This window comes from Ixodes scapularis, unplaced genomic scaffold (assembly GCF_016920785.2).
Source record: "Ixodes scapularis isolate PalLabHiFi unplaced genomic scaffold, ASM1692078v2 PGA_scaffold0__279_contigs__length_252992795, whole genome shotgun sequence".
Classification (NCBI taxonomy): domain Eukaryota; kingdom Metazoa; phylum Arthropoda; class Arachnida; order Ixodida; family Ixodidae; genus Ixodes; species Ixodes scapularis.
Genome location: NW_024609835.1, coordinates 42,204,143 through 42,216,857, shown reverse-complemented (window position 1 = coordinate 42,216,857; position 12,715 = coordinate 42,204,143). Strand labels below are relative to the sequence as shown.

The window sequence follows — 12,715 nt, the reverse complement described above, 5'->3', positions numbered from 1 at the left end:
CGGATGCTGGTTTCGAACCTTGAATTCAATTGAATTGAATCAATGTTTATTTTTCCGGAATCAACCGAAATGGAGACAGGGGCTGAAGGCGTGAAGCCTGACAAGGTCTCTGTTTCCAATGCAGCGCTTTCCAGCAGCACACAGTTTAGAGAGTTCACAAGGAGACTCCGCCGTTGAAGCCAGTGAACGGGGATTTTGACGCCGCACATGCAAGAAACGCAAATAAGGAGGTTTAAAAATATATTTTATGTGTACTAAAAAAAAAAAAAAACACAACATATAATGTGTCCTTTAAACAAGATACACAGCATACGTTACAACACACCTTTCCAAAAGAGGTTTCCAAAAGGAAACCCCTCAAGCTGGAAAAAATTAAAGGAAGATCCATTGGTGGATCCTTAGGGAATGTGTCAGCATGACCCTTGGGAGACAGACGCCACACAGGTCCCTTTTTGTGAAACTCTAACGCTGACCCCGTAGCAAAGCCAAAAATAGACAGCAAAAAAAAAAAAAAAAAAGAGGAAGCAAGAGAAAGCCAGAACAAAAAAGTGAAGGGGTCAGTCAGCGTTAGCGTTTCCCAAAGAAGGACCTTTGTGGCGTTTTCCAAGGGTCATGCTAGCGCATTCCCCAAGGACCCACCAATGGATCTTCCTATAATATTTTGTTAACAGTGAGTTTAACGTTTCGCTCGCTTTTGCGCCCTTGCGCATATCGAATTTTTCAGATATGATCGTATTCCGACCCTTGTCATTCACTGGAATCCTTTGTTTTTTTTCCGTGATAGACTATGCCGCAGCAATCTGCGGTCCGGGTCTCTCAACTCTCGTGGCTGATATTGAAGCCCTACAGAATCGCGGTGCCCGTTTTATATTCACTAACTATCAGCGCACATCTAGTGTCTCAACTATGAAAACTAATTTATCACTTCCTGCTCTTTCATTACGCCGAAAAACATATCGTTTCTGTCTTTTTTTATAAAACGCATCATACCAATGCTTCACTAATTGCAAACTAATGTTAAATTATGTTTTCACCTCACCGCGCGTAGATCATCAATTTAAAAACAGAATTCATCATTGCATTGCCTCAGTCTGATATAACTCTTTCATTTCCAGAACCTCTTCAGAGTGAAGCCACATTTCCGCGCAATTGGTAAACCCATTTTGTCCTTTGACTTATTTAGATGTGCGGTGACTGCTTACTTATGTGTCTGTTTGTTTGCTTTCTTCTGTAATTTCTAAACTTGTTTACACATTTTTTTAAACATTTTTAGTGCTGGGCTTTTAGTGTTTGTATACTGTTTGCATTCCATGTTTGTCATGTCCCACTCCCCTCTGCAATGCCTCAGGGCCTTGAGAGTACTGAAATTAATAAATGAATAAATATGGTGTTCGGTTGGAAAACCACCGTAAAAGTGATCTATTGCAGGCAACGTTGTTAAGCTTGGAATGGTGGCCAAAAACATGTTTCATCTCTTTCACATCAACCGTGCCTAATGGTGGTTTCTCTTCGATTAGTGATAACAAAATTCATTGGTCCTTTTAAGATGGCAGGAAAGAAAGGGTGCTTTGAGTCGCTTGAAGCGCCTGATATTGCTAATGAAAATGCGAATGCCCGCTGGAACCAGGGCTGGGCAGCATCGCGATACAAATGTGTAGTGATAGTATTTCAAAAATACATTATATATTTATATTTCTGTATCGCGATACAATATTTCAACTGTATTTTGTATTTCTGCATTGAAATTCATTTTCGGGTGTATTCTTGCTATCGCGATACTATAAGGGCCGATAAATTTCCTTAAAATTAAAAAAAAAATTGTTGACCTCCGCAGAGTGGGTCAAAACCTAGTTTCGTCGGGGACGTTTTGTGTCTCTGACCACACATGACTCCTTTCTTTATTGTGGAAAAGTTAACAGATGTTTTCCCACGCTTAAGGTGGTTGACTATCCCAGTCGATTCCAAAAGTTGCAGACTCTGTCGGCGCGCCCAATAAACAAATAAAGGATACGAGTTCTTTGAACTTCATTCCACGGTAACGTTATAAGATCACTGCTGAAAGAGGTGTCTTGATTGGACATAATCATAGTGACATCGATAGGTTTTTTAAGAGGACACAAAACTGATTTAAATGACCCTGGTATTTGGTCTCAGAAAGATAAGAAATGCGGTAATTAAATCCGCTCTAGCCAAGGTAAAAACATCGCTTGCTTTCTTTACTACTCAAAATGCAATGTTTTAATTTTACAGTAAATTTCATTCGAGCTTAATTCAGGCTCTAACATACACTGAGATCTCGCTTGCTGGTTTAAAGGCGAAATCTCGTATTCTAGAGCATGCTTCTTTTTTTTTTCTTCGTATACTCTAAGGGGTCCAGCAAAACATCCAAAATAATGTTTTTATAACAATGCATTTCAGTGTCTGTATTTCCGCCCCACCAAAATGTTTTCCTGTATTTGTATTTACAAATACTTTTTGCATTTTCAAATGTATTTCTGATACGTATCGAGATACATTTTCATAAATGTATTTCAGTATCAGTATTTTAGCTGTTTTTGCCTTTTGCCATGTATCCCAGTATTTGTATTTCCAAATACTTTCGAGAGCTAATACTTCAAAGCGCACAAGAGACAACACACCATCAAAACAGATCCATACAAAGAAACAAAACTCACGCAGCGCTGTTTTGTGTTTGGTTTCTTTGTGTTGATCTGTTTTGATGGTATGCTGTCTGTTGTGTGCTGTGAAGTATTAGCATGATTAACCAACTCGCCTAGGCTGAAGCATTGACCAAGTTCTTCTGAGAGCATTTATGCCCAACCCTGGCTGGAATCTCAAACAAAGCGTCTACACCGTCTCTAAACTAACGGTAGCGTTTGGGCTATGCTTAAAAATGCAATCAAATGTCAATTGAGCCTTCAGACTCACTTTGTCTCACACTGCACTCGTTAGCGAACCGTGTAGAAAAGCAAGATAAAATTAGCTTCAGCTATGATAGTTACGTTGTCGTGGCACATTGGCTGGGCGTGTGACTTCTTACCCAAGTGAAGCCCAGGCAACCGATGCCGTCGGCAAGCATATCTCCCAGCAGCGACGCCGGGGAATTCAGGGCCGGGAAGTAGGCGTGCATGTGGGGGCTCTGCCAGTGGGTCACCTGCAAGCCAGAGTTACACGACCCAGACTCAGGCTTGCTCTTTAGTCATCATAGACGATTGCAAGCTGGGCAACTGGCCGCTGCCATATCTCTGCTCGTGCGGGCACGCCCGTGCGATAGCAAGATTGCCAAAGCTACGTTAGCGCGCATGTTGCAAGTGCTGGCGGGCATAAGGACCGTGCTTGCAATTGTCCATAGAACGTCGCTCGTTTACGGCACGGTAAAGCGCGAGCCACACTAAGAACACGATAACCTGTTACCTACTTCCCAAGCTGTATATAATTGGAATCGACCGGCGGTAGACTTTAATGGAATCCAACGACGTAGTTCTTCAAAAATAAAGATGTCAGGCGGTACAGATAGCCGCCTTTGTTTCCGCACTCACTGATTCAATATAATTTGCGGGGTTCGCGTATTCTGCGCTACAAGGACCACCCCTGCCCATTTCGATCTGGATAAGCATGGTAGCGGCGAGCGGTCGTGTATCACTACCGTTTGATGCACGCTAAAGACCCATGGCTGCAGTGGAACGCCACTGGCCATCTTCCTTATCTCCAACGCAGACGCAAACCTCCCCTCCCACTGGGGCTGACTAACTTTCTGCCGTCTAAACAAACACCACAACTACACCACAATGCAAAGTTGTAGCCGGACCTGCTTTTCGTGCACAAGCATTTAGGACTTTAGACTTAAATACAGGAATATGATATTAAAACACGGATCTGCGTGTCTAATTTCTTATAGTTCAGCCGAATACCCGAACGAAAGACGAACACATGGAGGTGGCCGGGGCCTTCGACCCACACGCTCCTTTGATCCCGTCTCTGTTTCTGTAGTGGTGTAGTGCAGCTTAAAGCACTACTCGATAAGGCCCGTTCACACACTTGCGTTGAGCTTAGGGCCGAGTTTCTAAGATATCTTACGACGAGACAACAGATTCGCACGCTGGCACCATTATGAGGTGACCTTGGAACGGAAGTCACTAGAGCGAAGGTTTTTCTTTATTATGTGCGAGATCAAAGGCACGTGCTACCCATAGAAAATGGTCGTTTATATGACTGTCGTAAGGGTTTAAAAATGATGCGGAAAAAAAAAGACGTAGGGAAATATTAAGTGTTCCACCGCTAGCCATTAGATGGTGCCAGTCTCTCGTAGTAAGAGATCCCAGGAGGTTTTAAGGCATTCAGTCGTAAGCCGTCGCAAGTATGTAAACCAGTCCATACTCGCAACTGCACTAAAGAGTGAGCTGTGCGTGAAACCATTCAATCGCACTGTACCCCGGGCATAATGACGCCCTCGATGTCCTTGAACACGTCGTCCCAAGGTTCTGCGTGCATGGGTGGCTTGGCCGGCAACAGCTCCTGCATGTAGCCCGGCTTGACATCGGGGAACACCCTCCGCTCGCGGATGGTCTCCAGGTAGTCCGCGATGTAGTCCACCATCTCTTTGCCTGAAACGAACTTTCGTTCAGATTCTACGTGCAAACGGCGGAATGGCGTTTCGAATTCGAAGACAGCTAGGCTTCGCGAACCCGCCACTTATTTTCTTGAGCCTTTATTTACGCACATACTTGTACGATGCTCATTACAAGTAATCATACTGCTTGTAATCGATTGATTTTAGTAGTAATTTTGTAATAATTTGATTACTTTTATTAGAAAGCAATCACAAAAATAATTTGACTACTTTTTGGGAGTACTAAAATTACTTGTATAGCCGTTAGCATATTGTCTCTCTCTCTCTCACTCTCCCCCCCCCCCCCTTTCCTAATAGCCCCCTTTGTTTCTACAGCTTTTCCTTCTACAGAGTCCACGATCCAAGTCTCCGAGAGTAGGGTCAACCAAAAATTGTACATTGAGAAGATGAGTAGTTTGGTAATTTGGAGATTCTAATCAAATAAGGAACAGTACGGAAGTCCCACTTTCAAACCGGCAGAGAAATCTGTCCTTCTGAAAATCTGAAGTAATCTGAAAAGTAACGGTCACTTTTCCAAGTAATTCTCAATTACAATACTTCTCAAGTCCTCGACTTCGAGTAATTTAATTGAATACTTATTAACCGAGTCTAATTGTAATTGTAATCGATTACTTTTAGTAAAGTGCAGAAAACTGTTTATGCATAACATGAAAAATAAATTGCGGCACAAAAGTAACTTTTAAATCTATTTTGTATCAAATAGGTTTGCATACAATTTGTGTGATTGCATTACTGTGATAGTCGTTATTGTAGCATGCCTATTCGCAACGCTTAAGCTGAAGAACTTGTATGAGCAGAAGATTTATTGAATGCGACAGCGTTTCTGAGTGAACACGATGCCTCCGCACTTTTTCTGTACATCTTCGCGCTGTAACCAACAAAGCAGGCGGCACGCAGATGATGATGATGATGATGATGATGACGACAACGATTAATATGGTGATGATAACGACGATGATGGTGATGAATGGTGACGGTGATGCTGTTAATGATGATAATAACGATGATGGTGTTGTTGCTGCTGCTGGTGGTGTTGTTGTTTTTCTTGTTGCTGCTGCTGCTGCTGTTGCTCTTGCTGTTGTGTCTGTTTTTGTCGTTACACGTTCTTGAGACAAGGGTGGCTCTACAGCCTGGAGCGGAAGAGTTAAGAAAGAACTTAACTAAAAGAAGAAAAAAAAATAATATTCTTCGGTCATGCCAGCATAGCGCGCAAAGCCCCAAAGGGAAAGTAGCGTCTGTTTTCCTTGGGCACCACACATCGGGTTGATCGAGCCCTGGTCGCATGTAAACTGGAGTCCTGAAAACGAATCCGCTCGTCTTGGTGCCCCGCACACTTTTAGAGAAGATGACGGACTGTGAGGGAAACGCCCGCAGAGCATGTAGAACAGGTCACCGTAGGGTTAGATGCTTAAGCTGACTGCGTTGATTAGCAATTAGAGCGGGTGTGTGAAAAGGGCGTACTGCCTCGGTCATCTGTGTCATCTGTATCAGGTAGACGCCCTCCCTTTGGCCCGTGTAGACTCTCCAACGAGCCAGGACGTCCTCAGTGAGGGCGGCACTGGTACGTGCTCTCTGGATGAGCACTTGAAGGGGCGATGCAACAATTTTTTTACTTTGCGCAAATACCGCTTAGAACGGATCCCTGACTTTAATGACCCATGAAACACGCGTTCGTTTCTTACCTCACGCAATAGACGTCCCAGAAAAAAAAAATAAAGAAAAGCGAGCAGCGTTCACCCCCTCAACTCGCAGCCAGAACAAGCGGCCACGTGATGTGGAGCCGATATTTGATGTGGAGCCGATATACACTCTGCAGTGATTCCCATTCCTAAACCAGGGAAAGACAAAGGTGACCTTGCAAACTATAGAGTCATCTCCCTCACATCATGCACGTGTAGGTCATGGAGGGAATGGTTCTGCGGCGTATCGAATGGCTCCTTGAGACGACCGGGGCTTTCCACTTCGTGCAGACTGGGTTCCGGCCCAGCCTAAGCACGCAGGAGAGCCTAACGCTCATATCTGCGGGAGTCATCACAACAACCGCACGCCAAGCCGTGCGTGCCATTGTTACGGTGGACATCATGAAGGCGTTTGATTCGGTTCCCACGCCGCAGTCATTCGCGAGGCACAACAACTCGGCCTCGGTGGGAGACCGCTCATCTTTATACGGGCTTCCCTTGCGGGAAGAACGTACTCGGTTCAATGTGGCTCTAGTCAAAGCGAACCAAGGGCGAACCGGGTAGGGGTACCTCAAGGATCTGTATTATCGCCTATGCTATTTAACATAGTCATGGCAGCACTCCCACACGAACTTGACAAGGTGCCACAACTTGGGTTTACGATATATGCAGATGATATATCAATCTGGACGAGAGAATCGAGCCTATCCCAAGAAGACACGCTGCAAGCCGGTTTTGACACGATAGAGAATCATTTTCGTCGCTTCGGGCTACAAGCGTCACCAGAGAAGACCAGTTTCGTCGTTCTTGCCCCGAAACGGCTACGCGAAGCCAAGATTTCCGGCGCCTTCAACCTGGTGCTGGCAGGGAAGAGGATCGTCGCAGCGCCATCAGTCAAGATCCTAGGGCTCCTAATAGATGAGACCGGTGGAGCAGACCTCTGGCTTCGACAAACTATCAAGGAAAGCAACTCGGCCCTGAACGTTATTCGCCGCATCTGCTCGGCACAAGGAGGAGCAACTTGAGAAAAATAAAAATATAATCAGAGGGGCGTTCTGTGTGAAGCGATGAAAGTTGTCCTTTTACCGTGCTAACGAATGTTGATAAGCGTACAATTTCTGATTTTCGCGGTTGCTGAGGTTGCATTTCGAGCGACGTAGGCAAAACAGTGATACGAAAGAGTCACGGGGACAACTGTGCGCGCTATAACACCAGAGAAGGTGCAGGGCGCGCCTAATTCCTTAGACCAGGGTCTCAAATATGCGGCCCGCGACTCGCTGGGACGCGGCCCGAAGGCAACCGACTACGAGTGCCGATTCGCATGTCTCGAGCACCAGAAACAGCTTGCGCCAGAGTGATCTCATCTCGCCGATTCATTTTCACTCGAAAAGTAGCTCTGCTCTTTTAACGTACTTCCATAGTTTTAATCAACTGCGTTCAATTGCTCTTTGTTTTGCCTTATTTTTTGCTTCCCATCTTTTTGTGATATACAACAATACGGCGCTCACCAACAGCTCTTTGTTGTTGAAGGATGGAACAACAAAGAGCTGTTGTTGCATCCTTCTACAACAGCTCTTTGCTGAAGGATGCATCTCGGCTGCGCGAACTCTCGATCTGGGGGAGCAGATGTCAGATATAAGGCTACAAACAGGAAATTCTTGCATTAAAAAAAGAAGATATATCACCATTAAAAAACAAACATTTGTTCAGAGTGTTGTAATAAAAATCGCCAGGAAAGCAAGAACTGTCAAATTAAATTATTTTTCTTTTTAGATACATGTTGAGCTTGGTTAATTCCTGAGGGAATTGAGCAACGGGAACGACAGTGTACTTGCTCTTTTGTTGTATTAAAAGTGCCAGCACGTAAGCGGGGCGGTGTCATTTTAATTCTAGTTATCACATCAGGTCAGGGCCCAATGTAGTCATATATTCAAATCAATTCTAAAGATGTCTGACATGGTGGGTGTAACAGCTTCAAAATCGAGGACCTCGTCATCACTTTTTGGAGCTGTTACACCCACCATGTCAAACTTTTACCAACTCGCCAGTTCAACACCTTGTCTAAAGATGTCACTAGCAAGACTGAGTTTACAAAAAGCATAGATCACGAAGTCTCTTCTCTTCTAAACCTTTAAATCTTGTAACCCCCCCCCCCCCCCTCCCCACCTCCCCCCGTCTAACGCTGGCCCTCGGCCTTTCCAGTGTGAGCTATTTGGCCCCCATGCTCAAATGAGTTCGAGACCACTGCCTTAGACCATTATGAGTCGTGGGTTTTCCCGCGGCCTTCGTCGTTGCTGTCGTTGTCGCCGCTTTGGGCAGAACCAACGAAGCTTCCCTCGCTTTACTTCGGCGCCTATCGCGGAAGCCACAGGAGACGAATCGCGAAAGGACCTGTACCGTCCAGTACAGTGTTTTCCCGCTAGGTGTCCGTCCGTTTTGCTGAAGTCGCGAATTCTGTCGAGGTCAATTGGTGACGCTCAAGTGTAACGAAGATCGTCACGGACAGCTCAGAAAACGCGGGGCGTGGCTTATATACGTTCACGAGTCTTGCTTCGTGATTGGCTCTTTTGCGTTCTTACCGGCTAATGCCGACAAGAAAGACGCCGAGTTTTGATTGGCTTTGATGGGAAGGATAGTGGATAGACTTCAATGCTAGATGCCTTAAGGTCTACCCACTTTTTTTATGCTAGATGCCTCAAGGTCTACCCACTTTTGTTTTTAATCAACCAATAAGAGCTCGGCGTTTTGACAATATCGCAACCCCTGTGCAAGAAGCAGACGAACTTGCGCTCCGCATAACGTCTGTCACGACTGAGAGCAGGGTTCGCTCTTTGGTCACCTTGAATGACGAGCTATTAAGCGTTCAACGAAGTTTTGTCTCTGTATGTAGGTTATGGATGGCCAAGAAATAGCCACTCACCTCGTCGCCTGTACTCCTTAAAATCCATGTGTCTGAAAAAAAAAAAAAAATTGAGATGTCAATTTTATTAATCTTGTTTTTAGATGCGAGAATCGTATGGAGCTTTCCAGCGCTTATCACCCTAGCAAAAATATGCTGAGTAACTGAGGGCGGATGCGCGGCGTCTTATAAGTTGTGAAAGAGGGCTAGTGGCTGCGCGCGCTCAGAACACATGACACAGCCCTCTAGGCAAAGATGGCACCCACAGAAGGCGATTATCGGAAAGGTCTATACCCGCGCGAAGCTGCCTCAAGGAGTGAAGACAATATGTTGTTTCCCAAGCGAGAAACACACAAACCTCTTAGTTGTTGGAACCTCTAGCTTGAAAGCAAATATACCAGCGGCTAGTAACGGAATGGGAATAATCAGCGAGTATAAGCAGCAGACACCGGCGTGATGACGTTACTGGAGGAGAATTGGGAAAACCGCCAGCCAGAAGCTCCCATTATATTGCCACGAATAAAAAAAGCATAAACGCGAATAATCATACTTAAAATGAACGTTTAGTGCGGCGAACTCATGTTGAGGAACATTAAGTAACAAAGACTGTACATTCTTTGACGGCGACGGAAGGACGATTGACCCCAGAATCCTTCCGAAGCTCCTTATGTAGGTGCGTGGGTATCTAGAAGCTTCGGAGCTCGAACAAGCAACAACATTCTCGAGTCATATGAAACATTTCAGTCATCCAAACAAACGAAAGATAAAAAAGGAGAAGCGCTGCCGGGGGTCCAACCCCAGGCAGCGGCGTGAAAATCGAGCACGCCGCTGACTCTTTTATTCACACGCGGCAATATAGCGACGTAATTAAATAAAAAAAAAATAAAACAAGTACTAACATAATAAACTAAATGTTAAAAGAAGAAAAACGAAATAATGAATAACCGTAGTCTTCCTTATTCCACAAAGCCTGTCAATACTGCGACGGACCCACGGAGCGGCCGGCCGCCAGAAAAAGGTGAGGAGAAGCATTGGAGAAGCACCGAACGGTTACCGATATGGTAGCGCATAGTAACTTGTGGGGTGACCCCTAGTGGTGGAAAACTATCGAAAAAATTGAGTATTGAATGTATTGATAGTTTTCCAAAACTATCCATAGTGTCGAAACTATCGATAGTTCTTGTGATAACTGACTACCGATAGTACAGTCGAGAGTCCGCTATCGATAAACTATTGATAGTGAACTGTCTTATAGTACTCTCGATAGTCCACGATCGGTAGCTTGCTCTCGGTTGACCATCGATACTATCGAAAGTCAACTCTGAGAAAACTATGGAACCTTACGGAAATGCAAGTGCAACCCAAAAAGGTGATGACGACGGATATCGCGTACGAGCAGACATCGCGGGGCTCTGGGCAGAACATGAAATTGAAAGGAAATGAAACATCAAGTTGCGTTTTCATAGAATAAATTTAGACAAAACAGAAATAGCGTTTTTTTACTTTTCCTGCGCACATATTTTGCTTGTTCGTTGGTTTTATATATCAAGCATCGTATTTTAGGTACGCTCGCATTTGTAACACAAAAACACATTTTTTTTTCTTTTTCCTTGGGACAAGGAAAACGCTCGCTGAAGATAGCACAAAGCCGGGTTCACGCTGCTTATATGTCATACAACAGACAGTCTGCATACATATTTAAACGCTACTCGCCACGAGATTCGTGCTTCGAATGCCGCATGGCAATGACTTCGAAAAGAAAACTTGGCACGCGGCATTCGAACCACAGATATTGCGGTGATTCGTGTTTGCAGGCTGTCCTTTATATAATGCATCTGCATTGCGACCCCGGCTTAAGGGTTTTTTCACTAGCTTTTTTTTTCACGCTTGTGATTTTTTTAATATTAAAATATGTCACATATTACTTTCCTTAGTCCTGAACGCTGGCAGGTGAAAATAGGCACTCTGCTGGGACTTGTAATTTTTTTTTTCTGCTGATGACCATTCAAAGTTAATGCCTGAAACTTGGGAACTAGCTGTTGACAAAACCGGTTAGGCTTGTTCGCCGTGATATTTTGTCACTTTCTGTTAGATTCTGTCTTGGCACATTTTTATAACGGTGCCTGGTTATGGTTTACCGTTTGGTACGAAATCCAACTGTAAAATATTGCGTTCGTCACGTGACGTATAAAAATAATTTTTAGTCAATTGGGAGTTTTTGAATATAGGAAAACAACATCAGGTAACCTCTAAGAAATCGGGTCTCACCACTGCACCTTCGTTTGACCAAAATTATGTTTGGGTTAGCGTTTGCCCCTAACGCAGAACTCAAGAGGCCTCTAAGGCAAACAAAAATGGCGACGCCCTGCGCCGCTCGCTTCAGAACAAAATCATAAGGGTCGCTGCACTATTAGGCACGTTTATCGGTAACGTATGGTGCAGAAGGCTTTCGCTTTGCCTTGCCTCGCTTAAATCACAAAGCATGAGCGATGATCTCGCCCCGTTTTCTAGATCGTCTTCTGATTCTGGCCGGCCTTTACCCTGAATGATAGCGGTAATTACAAACATGACAGCGCCACGCGAATCCTATTCATGGATTGTCTTGTTTCGATCTCGCACAAGAACGAAGACACAGCAAAGGTGCAATAGGGCACACATAAGCGCTGGTTCGTAACCTGCTTAAAAACAAAAACAAAAACAAACAAAAAAACAACAACAACAAGAAAACTTGACGTCAGGCCATGGTCAACTCTAGCCATGTGCCGAAAACAGCACGCCTGATAATTCGTCGTGCCTTGTGCAGCGGGTGTGATTTACTGAATGTTACTGACATGACGGAAGCTTCGTCAGACCATGGCGTCGGAGAGTCTGGACGGTGTGCTAATGATCGCCTTCGAAAACATCACCACTCTTTGCAAGACAGTCATCCTTCTGTGCATTGCACATATTTTAATTAATGCAAAGTTGAACTAAACCGTGAAAAACGGAACAAAGAGTCAGGTACGAGTGAGAGGTAAAAAGACCTATGTGAAAAGTAAAGCGACGGAAGTGCTGTGGACTCGCCATCGAAATTTAGATATTATCCACCGCTGCCATCAAAATGTTAAAGGCTCACGGGAGTCAACTTCAGATTTAGTTCTGGAGTAAACTTCATATCAGAACACAAACAGAATGTTTGTGTTCCACGAGTTTAGCGACCTTGGATCGCCGAACTCGTGGAACACAAACTTTCTTTGCTCTATGACGTAGAGGGGGGAGTGGCCGAAAGGATGCCGCAAATATGTCTTTTTTCACAAACCCGCAGATCCGTTTATCTTGGTGACGTTTTTCAATTGAAGGAGCGAAAAATCCCTGTCACTCCCAAAGCGCCGAACAAGAGCAGCATGAGAGAGAGCGCGGAGACGACCGTGGTTCATACGTGTGACGTCACAACAAAGATTATCAGTTACGACCGAGATGTTTGATGGGCTCTAAAAGGCACGGCGCAGGCTTGGGGTAATTGCATTC

The 12,715-nt window shown here is 44.6% G+C and overlaps 1 protein-coding gene across 1 annotated transcript in view; it reads right to left on the bottom strand.

The window, feature by feature from the left end:
• The window catches only part of LOC8040010 (histidine decarboxylase), a 34,377-nt gene extending 25,120 nt beyond the window's left edge, over positions 1–9,257 (bottom strand). The window contains exons 1-3 of the mRNA XM_029974477.2: positions 9,230–9,257; positions 4,432–4,604; positions 3,041–3,154 (exon numbers count right to left, since the gene is read on the bottom strand). Of these exons, the coding sequence (XP_029830337.2) occupies positions 3,041–3,154; positions 4,432–4,604; positions 9,230–9,257 (315 nt within the window). The remainder of the gene's footprint in view (positions 1–3,040; positions 3,155–4,431; positions 4,605–9,229) is intronic.
• Between the last annotated feature and the right edge of the window lie 3,458 nt (positions 9,258–12,715).